Source organism: Borostomias antarcticus (genome assembly GCF_949987555.1).
Source record: "Borostomias antarcticus genome assembly, chromosome: 24".
Classification (NCBI taxonomy): Eukaryota; Metazoa; Chordata; class Actinopteri; order Stomiiformes; family Stomiidae; genus Borostomias; species Borostomias antarcticus.
The window spans coordinates 1,361,430-1,376,759 of NC_140257.1; the positions used below are offsets into that span (position 1 = coordinate 1,361,430).

General features: G+C 44.3%; 1 protein-coding gene across 1 annotated transcript in view; it reads left to right on the forward strand.

Annotated features, from left to right (window-relative positions):
- The window catches only part of camsap2b (calmodulin regulated spectrin-associated protein family, member 2b), a gene marked incomplete at both ends in the record, with an annotated part of 190,165 nt that overhangs the window by 153,188 nt on the left and 21,647 nt on the right, over window positions 1–15,330 (forward strand). The window contains 3 exons of the mRNA XM_084457876.1: window positions 9,665–9,879; window positions 9,997–10,093; window positions 10,394–10,459. Coding sequence (XP_084314002.1) covers window positions 9,665–9,879; window positions 9,997–10,093; window positions 10,394–10,459 — 378 coding nt within the window. The remainder of the gene's footprint in view (window positions 1–9,664; window positions 9,880–9,996; window positions 10,094–10,393; window positions 10,460–15,330) is intronic.

Sequence of the window (15,330 nt, forward strand, 5' to 3'; positions counted from 1 at the left end):
GCAGTCTCATTAGAGAGCAATACATTCTGCTGAAAGTTGAGTGAATCAAAAAAGCATGTATATTTCAGTCCATCACCCCCTCTATGACAATATTTCAAATGTATGGATTTATCTAGTATTGGCTGGCAACTAAGAATCTGCTGCAATGACTTGAGTATTGGAACAAACTGGAATGACCTTCTATTCTTTCTGTCAAGCACATACTCCAAGGGTTCTACAACACTGAAATTATTTTTGTAGTATGCCTTTCGTTTCCAAGATGTAGAAAGGGGACCTTTATCTCCAACTGCAGTTTGAATGGGATTTGACTTACACAGCACAGAGGCCAACCCCTGGACAACTGCTATGTCAACTTGGCAATTACGTTCCTGCAGTAACTGGATTATAGTGTTATAGGTGACAGGGACAGAAACTATGCTGATCAAATAGTGCAGCTCCTGCAAAAGGTCATCAATAGCCACACTAGGGACCAGGAAAACATGCTCTAATTTCAATAACACTGAAGCAATTTTGCGCTCTATCGTATTGGACAAGTATTCAGTATCGTGTTTGCCGTGGACAGAAGTAGTTAGTTCATCCTCTGAAATATCCTCATGTGATTCATCGGAATTACTGTCTTCAGAGGAATGGTGGATTGGTTGTACCCTCACAGCAATTCCAGGCTTTAAATCGCTTACAGAGTGATTTCTGGACCTATGAGTCCTGAATGATCCATAAACATTAGTTTTGTACAAGCAACTTTGAAAAATACAGTTAACAGTCTCGTGGCTTTTCAGATGCTGCCCTAAGTGCTGCACATAGTCTTTAACAGTTGAAATTGGCTTGTATTCACACAAAAGGCATCTCAAAGTTGTCAGCTGATCTTTTTGTGTGTTCAGTCAAGGGTGGCTTCTTGACAAATGGCTCTTAAGGGCATTCCAAGAAGTAAAAGAACAAGGACAGGTTGAATATGTGCAAGGGTAAGCATGGCGGCGTCCAAAATGCCTATGCTGAAGTTTGTAATGCTTTAGAAGTTCTGATCTTCGTGATTTAGTGACACCACAGTCTTTACATTTCCACATTCAGTTGATTACTGTAGAGGGGGAGAGGGGTGGGGCATAAAAGACCCAAATTACATTTGGATTGTTGGTATGGGTGATATAGAAAACACAATTCATAAATATATATTACAAAATATAATCTTTCTGTGGAGTCCTCATGATTATATAATATTGTGATACAATTCTGCAATTGATATAAGTTTTATTTGAACTGGTAATCAAGTATTTGAGTTTCATTGAGTTTCATTGTCTTTGGCGCCACCTTTTGGCAATAAGCGGTGATTGCAGTAGTTCATTCATTCTGAACCAAACAGTTGATTTTAAATCCAAGCATGAGTCACCAATCACTTCAAAAGGTGCTGTCTGCTAATGAATACTGCGCAGTAAGGCCACCGGACACCACATTTACAAAATTTGGCAAATTGAGGACTATTTGAAATTTATATTTTTCTTTCATAACACACAGAATATTACCATATTTTGAATGATATATAAGACGTCCCATGTATTCTACTACCACACACATTTGCTTTGACACCTCGAATTCCCCTTTGGATTCAGTTGCATAAAATGAAACTCCCCATCACAGGTGATGAAGCAAGAATACCTTTTCTTATAATAATTATGAACATAACCTTACACCTGATACTCAACTATAAATCAAGAAAAACCACTTACCCCTTAAAATGTGCAGCTTTTGACAGTGCATACGTGCAATCACCTCAGGCAGGCCTACAAGAAAGGGAGCCATTTATTAATAATAGCAAAGTAACATACATAAAAAAAGACTCCAGTGTTTTCCATTGAAACACATGTTAACACCGTCTTTCCCACACATTCACCGTCTTCCCCCCCCCCCCCCCCCCCCCCAAGACTTTCTGCCTGCCTTTATGCAACGGCAAGCACATTTATGGTGGCGTTAGCTAGCACGTGCTAGACCGAGCCTATACGTGTACGCCGAATGGCTAGCTAATATGAGTTAGCCATCACAAGAAATGCATTGTGTGGTGCGGAGGTCAGGGGCCTTAAGAATGGCAATAATAATAAATAACATTGCTGTAGCATACATCAAAAACGACATGATATAAAATTATAACCCCAAGTTAACAAACCTGTCAGCATGTCGACGCCATAGCAAACAGTCCCGGATGGTAACGTTAGCTAGCACTAGCTAAATCCTTTTACAATGGCCTAACGTTACACGTCGTGGGCTTAAAATTACTAACTAATTAGTAAATGTTACCTGGCACAAGAAATGCATCGAGGAACCATACGAGTGGCGAACATAATCATCAAGTGAATAACATCCCTGACTGTAGCATTCACGGACAACGAAGAGACTTCAGCTAGCTAGAATAACGGTCTAACGTTAGCGAGCCAACGTTAGCTAAGAAAGTATCGACGACGTTGTGTGATAAATGATGACGTTAAGTTCATTTAACAGTTATTAGTCAAATCAATATCCCATCTGCGTGTAAGTGTAATGTAAACATATTAGCTATTCAACAATCATGTTATATTTTTTTACCGATTTCTTTTGCTCATCTCTCCCGTGGTGTATCTTGCCTCTTCATGCGAGAAAGGAAGATGGCTGAAAAATGGAACTTGAACTTTGGCTACGTCACTAATCACGTGACATGCAACGTTTGCGCCTGAGTGGAAATTTGCTGTTTGATTCAAAGTAAGATAAGCACTTTAAACCAATGAGGCCTTGATTTAAATTGAATGAAAGTGATAACAATACTTAAACCAAAGAAAAGACAGAAACATAGTTATATTGGGTCAGTTCAAATTGAAATCACTCCTTACATGTTCACTTTTTACAGCTAACAGATTCACAGTATTTAGTGATCTTACAAATGCTGTTTGTTATATTGTGTGCCTTCTTCAAAACCTCTACTGTTGTAATGTGGCAAGAACCGACAAATATACAGGATAAATGAACTTGTTTAATATTGGTTGGGAAAAAACATGGGCAGGTTTGTTCTTTACATTTTTTTGTCCTGTAACAGGCTGTCTTTTTCCAGGGTGGGGTTGTTAGACCCATGCCCAACCCCCAACCTGGAGGGCCAGTTGTTGCTTTTCGTCTGGCCTCTACCCTGAACCTGCCCGGCATGGTTGAACCTGCTGGGGGGTGACCCCCCACCAATATAGCCTTCATGGTCATGGAGGCACACAAGCCTTCCCACCACGACAAGGTAGCAACACGTAGGAAGGATGAGTGGTGTGGTGAGTGTATGTAGTGTGTGTGCGCAGTGTACTGTAGTGGGTGGGCAGTGTGTGGTAAGTGTATGTAGTGTGTGTGGTGAGTGTGTGCAGTGTGTGTGGTAAGTGTATGTAGTGTGTGTGGTGAGTGTGTGCAGTGTGTGTGGTAAGTGTATGTAGTGTGTGTGGTGAGTGTGTGCAGTGTGTCTCAGGCATCTGCATCATCTGCAAGGGAGGAAAATTCAATTAGCGACATTGAATGGAATGCATGCAGTGTGGGAATAGACAGAGTATACAAAATACACACTTAGCCTACCTGGAGTTGGCAGAATGATGGACACTGATATGGAGGGCCACACAAACTGTGCCTCCGCTAGGGCCTGCTGCCTGTTCTGCAGGTCCAGCCTCTCACGCTGCACACCCAGCCTCTGCCTCCCCACCTCCAGGAGCTCCTCGCTGCAGTCGCACCTCGCATCCGTGGTGTTCAGCTGCCTCTCACGGGGGGCGGGGGGATGTCATGGGGTGTGTGGGGAGAGCGTGTCGACGGGGTGGAGCAGTCTGACTGCGCTGGGGTCTCCTCTCCAGAGGACTGGGAGGCCTGGGGTGATTCAGCTGAGGGCTGGGAGGCTTGGGGTGATTCAGCTGAGGGCTGGATGTTGGAGGGGCCCCCTCCAGACTCCAAATAAAGGCCACCAGTGATGCCTTGGGAGGCTGTGAGGCCGATGATCGATAGGGCCTTCTCCTCCTCCGGGGTGAGGGAAGGCACGGTGCTCTGCCTCTCGGCGCACTGCCGCCCCCCGGCTTTTGGCCTGACTGGCGAAGTCCTGCCATTTCTTGCTGACGACTGTCCACTCCCTGGGTGGCCCAGGAGTGGAAGCAGCCATCCCCGCTGTAATGCTCGCCCATGCAGCCTTCTTCAATGGGCTATATGCACAACTCCAGTAGGCTACTTCCTGAAATTAGACATGCTTCTTTATTTCCTGTCTTACACTATTGGATGAAATGATTATTCAGGAATTCCTGAATAATCATTTCATCCAAAGTGTAGGACAGGAAATAGAGAAGCATGTCTAATTTCAGGAAGTAGCCTACTGGAGTTGTGCATAGGCCCTACTGGTAGCCGCCAAACAGGACGGCCTTCGGTTGCTCCACCTCGTCCAGCATGATCACTAGTTATTCTTTGGTGAACGCTATCACACGCTTCCTCTTCATATCTGCCATGTCGCTCAATATGTGCAGTTACCCTTGTTTTTTTTATAGGCCACATGTGCCAACACCGGTGCCTGATAGATTAAATTAGTCATCGTATCCGCGCGAATTCTAACGTGGGAATGCTACTGCCACAGGGGCAATTTATATGGGCATTATACCTTTGTTTGTATGATAACTAAATCAGTGGTCATTTAGCTATAATCATTGCCTATCATCATTAAAGTATTTTTTCCTGGCCTTTCAAGACATCCTCGACGGGGCTTATATGTCCCGATCCGATCCATGCTCTTTCTTGGATATTTTATTTGATGTAATGTAATTTGATGTATGAATTGGGACTATCACGAGGTCTCGCTTTGACTTTCAAATACATTAGCAGATGAGCTTTCGGAGGCATAGCTTCCTTTTTGGTAATATTTAGACTGAAATAAAATAATTAAGACAGCACGTATTATATTGGCACGTCATTTCTGTGACTTTACGAATGGCCATCGATGTGTGCGGCATCGATTCATTCTTTTTTTAGCACCGCGCCCAGGGACAGCTCCTCTAACGATGTATCTTGGCATGGACCTAACGATGTATCTTCAGGCGCCCACTAAGGGATAGTCTGGGAAACACTCGTAGGAAAAACTGTCCCTTCGCCAATGTATACCTTGAGAAGCGTCGTAGCGCGGAGAAGTTCGGCGAATCTGGGAAACGCAGCCCTGGTCTCTTGCGGCCATGAGGTGACGGTGGCAGGAGGTGGACAAGGACCAAAATGGATGACATGTCACTGTCCCATCCTGAAAATACAAGTAAAAAAAGTTTGCACTGAAAGCTAACAGTCATTCCATTTTGCTTTTAAAAACAATTCTCCCTTCCATTAGTATAATCCTTTTATTCCAGCATACCATTTTCCACTTCTGCTGTGGATTCAGCATTTTGAACCAGGTCTTGAAGGTCGTCTGTCTGTGTGAGGCCACGGCTTTGTTCGAGGACTTTCTGCTTGTAGACAGTAGGCCATTTCTCCAGGAACTTTGCAGAGGCTGCATCACCAAACATCAGACTGAAATCCTGCTCAATCTGCAGACAAGATGGAATAAAGAAAGAACAGTATGATGGTGTGGCACTATCATCATGAGAGATATTACAGCCCTAAGCAGGCTATTGTGGAACAGAAAAAATGGTCCTGACTTGTTTCAAGGCAAGGCAGTCGAAGATCCACATACCATTCCTGCCATGTCTAGGAATCTTGGAAACGCTGTGAATATTTCACAGGACTTCACTGGGTCCTGAACCATCTTTTGGCGATAGGTGAAGGTCTGCTTCATCTTCTCCTTGACAATTGTTTCATCAGTCGTGTGCTTCATCAGTGCAATGGCCTCGCAACACTGGCTTTCTGTGGTTAGCCAGTTTTCCTCTCTGAAGGGGTCTCTGTCACCTACTGGACCACCTGCAACAGATGACTGGGTAGTTTACATATTTATTCTCCCAGCATGTGTCATGAATGAGACTTAGTTAAACAAAATCACATACCTGCTTGTGTTGGTGACTGACTGAGGGTTTTCTTATGTCCCTCTGATGCTTCCTTCTGAATATATTTGAGTCTCCATGCCAGATACCCACCCCCATCTTCTGCATTGTAAAAATGCTCCTAAAGTAGAGTGTTATTCAGTTTTAAATAGCAGGTTAAAATCTTTTCATTTTTCTCCTTAAAACTACACGTGCCCATAGATGAAGTGCCCATAGATGAAGAATTGCTCAATCAAGACAACAGGTCTGACTCCTGCAGTGCTGACAGACCAGTGAATCGTTGAAACATCTGTTAGCGTCAGAGTATCGTAAGTGTCGTTTGCCTGACTGGTCTGGACTAGATGGATTGCTCAGAGATGACAGAACTTCTGTCAGATTCTCCAAAGGAACACCACTACTACTTACATAGCCAAACTTGCTCCTTGGGTCGGCTAGGTTTGGGAACAAGTTAGTGATGCCCTTTGCATAGTCCTCTTTAACACGCCTTGAAGGACTTGTCCTACACACACACACACACACTTTAATGTATGAGATCCAAACAGAAGTATTGACAGGAGTATTGATGTGTAACTTGCACCTTCTGCAAAAAGAGGGGTGTTGTACTGCACCAAGTCAAGCCATTTTTTCTAATAGGTGTGTAGGTATGTAATGATTATATGATAACATACCCATGTTCACTTGTCATATGTGCAACCAATATCTTGACCATATCGCGTCTTCTGGTATCGGTGAGGCTTTTGGTCCGAGCATACTCATTCATGATCCTCTCTCTTCCAGGTTTGTTCTTCAGGATGTCTTCAATCTTCAAGTGGGAGTCTAAAAAAAGAACACACTGAAGTTTTTAAAACAATAATAGAATATAAAGTATTATAAAACACACCATTGTCATCATTTCACAACTTTCATTCATCTGCCATTTATCACTCAATCTTCAAGTTTGGCATTTGTTTAAACTTTCTGAAAGGATGTAAGGAACTCTGCAGAGCTTACTTGACCTAGATGAGCCTCAACGATCTTTCTTGTAGCAGGACTATGCTGCAATATAATGGTGTCATCCGAGTCTGTGAGGGTTTGGTTAGGGACCCAGGCGCAACAGGAAAGGAGGAGGCAAGGGACGGTAAAGCCCGGAGGGGCGATTTAATGAGATAACAAAAAGGGGGACGTGGTAGTCGTACAGCCGATGGTCAGGCAGGAGCGTGGTAGTCGTACAGGCGATGGTCAGGCAGGAGCGGGGTTGTCGTACAGGCGATGGTCAGGCAGGAGCGTGGTTGTCGTACAGGCGTGGGTCAGGCAGGAGCAGGGTTGTCGTACAGGCGTGGGTCAGGCAGGAGCGGGGTAATCGGACAAGCGTGGGTCAGGCAGGAACTGGAGAGATGAGGAGGGGAGGCAGGGTGAGTGAGAGTAATCACAAACGGGGAACGGGAAAAAACACTACAAAACACAGGTAAGGAGATGTAGGCTAGGCTATACTTTACCACATGAGTTTATGGTAAGATCTGGCGATGAGTGGAGTGTAGACCAGGTTCTTGTAGGGGTTGAAGGTGATTGCAGAACGAGGGACAGGTGTGGTGATGATGAATAGGAAACCGGTGAGTAGAGCCGCGCCCGCGTCATCGTCGGAGACGAGCGCGCCGTTCTTGTTGTTGCGCACGGGCCGATGTGCTGGGCATGTCGGGATCCGACTCTTCGCCACCGGAGTGGGAGGAGACTGCCGAGTCCGCGGAGCTGGCCGGAGACGGGGAACGCCCGGTAGTGGGGGGAAACTCCGGAGAGTCAGAGCGTTGCATGCCTGGGCCGATGCGACGTGCGGAAGAGCGCGTAGGACGCCCCGAGCGCGCAGCGGGCCCAGAGGGGAGAGAGGGAGGCGGTTGTGGAGGCGAGGGCATGCGAGCCGTAACAGAGTCCCCCTCATTCTCTGCACTGGAGCTGGCAAAGGAGCTGGAGCTTGCAAAGGAGCTGCTTGCAGGGGAGCTCAACGAATCTAGCAATCACGTTAACATTTAACAGGTGTGATTAAAACTAACACAATTTAAATGGAAAATCCATTATTACTAGATTACTGTTTGTTAATGTTTGACAAGTGGAATGCAAAAATTCACATTAGATTCAAATAGGCCCCCTACTGTTCCAGAAGGGTTGGACAGGTGAACACAGAAACGAAGATAACTCAAAAACAACTCAAGCAATTAGACCTCACTTCCTGTTTACGCGGTGCTGCATATACATGTCCGACCATTTACAGCTAAATGAAAGGAGAATCATTAAACACCCCAGTCACATCAACCACACTCTTCACATTGCTGCCATCGACTTCCCAGTTCAAATGGAACGCACCATTATACAGCCCTGAGTTTCAAAAAAGTAAGGTGGGCGGCTGTGGCTCAGGAGGTAGCGTGGGTCGTCCAATGACCGCAGGGTCGGCGACTTGAATCCCGGCTCCTCCTCTCTCCACATGTCGAAATGTCCTTGGGCAAGACACTGAACCCCAAATTGCTCCCAATGAGCAGGCTAGCGCCATGCATGGCATCGATCTGGTCCAGAAGATTTTTTTCAAGCGAATCAACTCTCATTAAAGGGGTAGTGTGCTGTTTTGGACATTTTGCCCTATTTGTGGTCTGTCTACCATGTGGTCTGTCTACTATGAACCTGAAGATAACACCATGTGCGTCCTGTCTCGGAAAACCACTTAATCATAGTTTTTCCAACGCATTTACGTATGCCCCATTGACTTCCATTGTAGCCCAGTGAGAGCCTGCATAAAAACTGCAGCTATGGTATCATGGTAGACAGACCACAAATAGGGCTAAATGTCCAAAATAGCACACTACCCCTTTAATCCACCACTAGCGAGCATATAGGGATTCACTCGATAAAGTTGTCGCATTCCACCTTTGTGACCAAAAATACAAATAGGCCTACATCATTAGGCCTATGACCAAACAATCAATGACAAGTTTATTCTGGTGCAGTGTGGGTTCTCTTAACTAAACAAAATTAAATAGAAATAAATCAAAAACATTTTCACTGGCACAGTGGGTGTAGGAGCCAATTCTCATTTTCTGTAGACCTACTGTACTTGAAGGTCTACTGTAGGCCCTGTACTTTGGCAATGTACAGCCTATATTGGTTTCACCTTATATAGTAAATATATTTGTGCTATTTTCTATTGATTTATTCTAGTAGGCTACATTAGTGATTTTAAGTACTATATATCATTATTCTGTTAGTTATACATTGTAGTAGTTGGTGACGGAAAGCGGTGTAGGCCTACATATTACACGGTCACTATAGGATATTATTTATAGTCTTGTGCCTAGTTATTTGAATAGTATACAGTTGCATGGGGTGGCAGGCTCAGTATCATCCTTGATTTCATCAGGTTACCTAGAGCTTGCTTGAACTGGGAATCTATCTCTGGAGGATTTCAGTCTCGCTTAAATCAAAAAGTGATATTCTCCTTTGAAAAAATTCCTCACGAGCATGCCTGGCATTACGATGCCTTCGCTTGGCTACAATCACTGCTGCCATGACAACGGGAAAGGCTAGCTTTTCATCATCAGATCTAATACTCAAATGGTAGCTTAACCCTAACCCGACCATGACACTTATTCATGATGTATGAGTCTCTCCATGCCAAACCTTCTCTCCCTCCTCCCCCATTCTCTCCCTCTCCTCCCTCCCCTTTCCCTCAGACTGAAAGTAGAGGAAGAGCAGCAGAAGAGAGACGAGGAAAAGGCCAGGAGAGACTACATCAAGAACGAATACATGAGGAGGAAGCAGCTTAAACTCATGGAAGACATGGACGAGGTCATCAAACCGCGACCAGGAAGTCTGAAGAAGAAGCCCCGCCCCAAATCCATCCACAGGGATGTAATGGAGTCACCGAAGCCTCTAATCAGAGGAACAGGTACACATTCCCCCCCTTCTTTCTCTCTCTGTCTCTCACACACATGTACACACTGCTGTGAGAAACACACACGTTCGTTCTGATGCCTCACACCTCTTCCGTATCCATGGTTTCCAGGTGTGCGACCCCGGGGTTACTCTGTCTCCAGCATGTCCCTGGCTTCCCTCAACCTGGCCAACCACGACGGCACCCAGCCAGAAAAGAGGACCCCCAGGTACGCCCCTCTCACTGCCTGAACAAAACACCTTTGACAGATCTTGTGTTAGAAGACTGGAAACTATATTTACAGCACCATGGATATTCCCACGAGAGAAACTGTAATTTCATAGACCAAGCATTAAAAGCATGAATGCTTCAGAATAACCAAAGAATCACTTGTGTGTTTTGAGACCTGTTTGTGTAATGCTGCCAAATGCCAGTTTTCCCCGTCAGTCTCAACTCTGCATCTTGGTTTTATCTAACCCCCCCTCCCTCTCTCTCTCCTGTCTCGCTCGCCCTTGCATGGACCCTTCAGAGGCAGCAGAGTAGCCTCTGCTCATATCTCTTTCTTTCTAAGCTCTCCCAAAGACAGAAAGGGAAGGTTAGTATGAGGAATCTTGTAAAAAAAATAAAAAATAGAACAATGTCTATCACTTCATTTTTACTTGAGGCAATATCTTACATCAGAAATATTCGGACAGTGCTGGGACTTCCGGTGAGCAGCGACATGTGAAGACACGTTTTTTCGAGCTCCCGCTTAGGGCGAACAATCGATTAAAATTGTATTTGTAAAACTAACCCCACTGCTGTTCTACCAGACTAGTACCAAACCGTGAACGTCCTGTTGCATATTCCACCACATTTGTAAAGGTTTATCAGTTTTCCGATGCGCAACACGATGCGCAAACATCTGCGGCCTAAACTCGGGGAGGAAGCCTCGGGCTCGTCAGCACAGGCTGCACGCAATACGGCGACGTCAGATTCTGATATGATGACTAAATTAATGGACGCTATCAGAAGATCCGAGCAAAATGTGCTAACGAGGATTGAATCCATGGACAAGACTGTGGAGTCCTTATCCGGTGAATTGCACAGGAAAATAGACGGTGTCTCCACTGAATTGCGAGATAGTATTTCATCTGTGCGCACGGACCTGACTGCATCCATTGATAACGTCTGTGGCGTGACAACGACACTCAACACCCGTCTAAAGCCTCGGATACACTAGATGACTTTCACAATGTTAACAGAGTATGAAATGACTGGGAGTATACACTAGACGACTGGCTTCTGCTGATTTTTGTATGACAACTGAAAAACTGGGTATCGCACATTTAATGACTGGACCAGGTGGTGATGAGTTTACACTACACGATTGTGTCCAGAATTTGCTCAAAAATATCAAACATGTTTGATATGCTCCGACTCAGATCCGGAGAAGTCTGTTCTCATCATACACTTGCCGGTTTAAATCTGTACCCCTCATACACTTACAGATTTCTGTGCCAAATTGCCACTCCGACTACCCCCAACTAGTGCAGACTGCTGCTGACTAGGACAGACTCGGCAGGATTGTGAATCGTGTATAAAATCGGGCATTATATCTTGTATTGTATCCTCAGCTTAAGCGACTTGGAAAAGGCAACCAACACATACTAGTGATGTGACGTTCGCGAACGATCCGATTCTTTTGAACGGCACTTTAAAAAGAACGATGGGAACCGATCGCAGTTGTGGGAGCCGTTCTTTTTTCACTCAAGCTCCTCCCCGGGTCCTATGTTCCCCGGGTTCTAAGCTCCCCGGGTCCTATGTTCCTACCGAAAAAGGGTTCTATGTTCCCCGGGTCCTATGTTCCCCCCGAAAAAGGGTCCTATGTTCCCCGGGTCCTGTTACCCCCGAAACGCTAAAGAAAAACGTGATTATGCCATCGCATGTTAATGCCAAAAGGGGCAGATTATGCACCTATTTTAGAAAGGTTGCATTTTCACCACAATAATCGCAGAATTCCGTGCAAAATATGCGAGGCTTGCATGATTTCATGCCCGCATAATGTGATAGTATTTTAAACTGATCTAGTCAAAAGATTTACCAAGATACGTTCAAAAGGTTAAGTCTGGTTTATTGTGAAAAACAATACGAGCCGCAAGGACTTCCTGAAAACGCAACAAGGGTGGTTTCATCAGCGAAGTGCCGTTTATGGGTTTGCTGTGGCTTATATGCGATCAAAACAAAGGTACGGTGCTTCCAGGATGTGATTGGCTACTGCATTGTACATATGTGACCGCCGCTGGTGATTTGGTCCTCAACTAGGCATTTTCATTTTTCAGTTTTTTACAGATTATGAAAGTACAGATTGTAAGCTTTCAAATGAGGTCTCATACATTGAAATCTGAACATATTTGAAGAAGATATGCTTATTTGAATGCTAGTACTGCCAAATCAACTTAGCTGAGAAATCGCCCTCCAAAGTTCTCCAACAATTTCACACCTCTGACTGCCAGGTAATGGGCGTGAACAATAGCCTGGTAACCGCACCCCCAGCCACTCCCCCACTGGACGATCTGTCATTATCTGTCAGAGTGGCTGTCAACTTGGGGTATTACCTGAGAGTGGGGTGCTCTCTCACTGATTACCCCACACTCTTTGAGTCAGTATTAATCTTGTGTTGTGAATGCAGTTAAGAACAATATAAGATGAAGTTCAAATTTAACGTTCTTTATTGTCAAATACATGATATACATTACAAGCATAAGTAGTAAAGTGTACAAAAAAAGGCAACAGTCTAAGTGTTAAAGTGTCAGTTGTATAGACAAGGTGCATAGTGTTCATTGTGATCAAGTGCACAACAAAGTAATAAGGTGCATAGTGTTCAATGTGATCAAGTGCACAACAAAGTAATAACAAGGTGCATAGTGTTCATTGTGATCAAGTGCACAGCAAAGTAATAACAAGGTGCATAGTGTTCATTGTGATCAAGTGTACAACAAAGTAATAACAGTCCCCAGCTCAATACTCAAGGTAATAACAGTACTCGGCTCAGTATTCAATATTCGAACAATGCAGTCTGTGCAAGTGTGCGCAAGTCTGTGCAAGAGAACACGCAATGCTTCAGTATACAAACAGGAAAAGGCTGTGGCCTTTCTCCTGCAGTGCTGTCCATCCTGATGATCTGCAGTGAATCTACAAGCGGACAGTCTTGTTCTGAGCTGCTGTGGAGTTTGGCGGGGGACATGTGATGTCTCGTCCCTCATCAGAACAGAACTCTCTGATCTTGTTAAAGAGATATGTCTGTCTGGCCATGTCCAGTCCGGGTGGGGCTTGCACAGGAAGACCTTCTCTGGGGGGCAGGACATCAGGCTTGCGCAGCAGCTGAAACTCGACTGCTGGTGCATCACGGTGTTCTCTGGCCACAACCATGCCAGGTCTCTCTGCATCAAAACTGCAATAGAATAGAAGGAAGAAAGTACATTAAACTATTGCCCACAGTACTGGCACTCCATATACATAAAATAGTACCAGAAAGTGTTGATTAAATAGACTAGCTAATGCATGATAATTACCTGAAGTGCTGGTAACTCGAAATCTGTGGGAGTGCCCGGAAGTAGGGTTTCAGATGCTCTTGCCAGTTGTAGCATTTGCATGTCCAAGCGCATGGGGGTCTGCACTTGTCCACCATTCTCCTGGTAGTCTTGGGCTATGGCCTGGAGCTTGTTCTTGCTCATGCTGTAACCAAAACAAAAAACAAGGTGTCAGACTAACATACCTCTCATGCTCTCTCATTCTGTTTCTCTCTGTAATAGCTACCTAGCTAGCTAGCTAGCTAGATATTAGCTGCCTCGCTGGCTAGTTTAGGAACACAGGGCTAGCTCAGCTAACTAGCATGTTAGCTAACGTTAGCTAGCTAGATATTAGCTGCCTCGCTGGGTAGTTTAGGAACACAGGGCTAGCTCAGCTAACTAGCATGTTAGCTAACGTTAGCTAGCTAGATATTAGCTGCCTCGCTGGGTAGTTTAGGAACAAAGGACTAGCTCAGCTAACTAGCATGTTAGCTAACGTTAGCTAGCTAGCCTTTGTTAGTTAGTGCTAGATTTGTTATGCTAGCTAGACTCAGTCACTTGTTTAGAAATGAGCTACTGCTAAACGACTAACGTAAATGTAAACAGCACAGATAGTATAAAGATAGCTTACTCGAAGCATTGTCCTCTTCTTCACTACCACATTCCGAGTTTGTACCATCGTCAACATCCATGTAGTCCTTTAGGTACGAATCCATAAGTTCTCCATTGTCGAATCGTCGAGCGGCGTTGAGCAGATCTTTGTTCAGAGCTTTCGCAAAAGCTGTAGCATCCATGGTTAAACGTGGAACTGAATGTAAACAAACAAAGCATGCTGTTCTTATGGGCAGGGTGGGGGCGGAGAACCCGGAAGCAATAGCCAATGAAAACAAATCATGCTAATCGATCTGCCCGCCCCCAAACCCGGCTCGAAATCAGCTAAAAACGAGCTTAGTTTGCAGACTAATTAAACGTATTTCGTGAACCTAAAACTGTTGTCTGTTATAGTAAGTAGGTTCTTCACAACTTCAACTTTGGTAATACGCAAACAAACAAAAAAAAAAAAAAAAAGTTTTTTTAGCTATTTTGCCCTCTAGCGCATTTCGGGGTTTGCCGAGTTGCGGACCAAATCACCAGCCGCTGTCACATATGAATGGCAGGCGTGGCCAAGAGTAAAGACATGTGACATGAGAAAAAGGCGGTAGTTTCTAAGAGGGACAAAGGGATTTGGGGGAGGTGATGAATTACAAAAGGAGTGAGAGGACAAAGGTTTAAGGTGTTTGGATGTAAATTCCTGAACAATCCCCCATTTGTGCCTGAACAGGTACACAAAAATAAAATATAAAATCCAAACACAGTGTAAACAGTCAGCTATGCTATACATGTGGAAAGGAAATAATCTCTCCACTAGGTGGAGCAAAAAAAAATAATGTTTTTTTTATTATTTTCTCTCCACGTGCAAAATCACGCACCAAAACCCCTTGTTTCAGAAATTTCACAGGAAACAAGATAAAAAAAGATGACATGATTATATACTATTTATAGTCTAAGAGTGGACAACCATTCACCAAAAAACTTGATTTAACAAGGCAAAAAAAATAAATGGTTACCAGTGTAAGAAGGGCAAAAAACCTCTTGGTCAATTTAGAGGAAAAACCCAAACTTATTTACCAACTCATGTTTCAACCATTGTAACTCTTGTAAACAAATATGATATTTTTCAGATTATTTCAAAGTTCATTCACTCTTGTTGTGAATAATCGCATGTGATGTCCTATGGAACATAGCTTCCATGTGTGCGTCTCTGAATGTTTAATGTAGGTTCCAGTTTGTGCGATTAGAGGTGCAGTCATTGCTGTTGAGATTGTCCATGTTGTCATACCACAACCACAAGAAGGAGGTGACCGGCAAGGTCAGT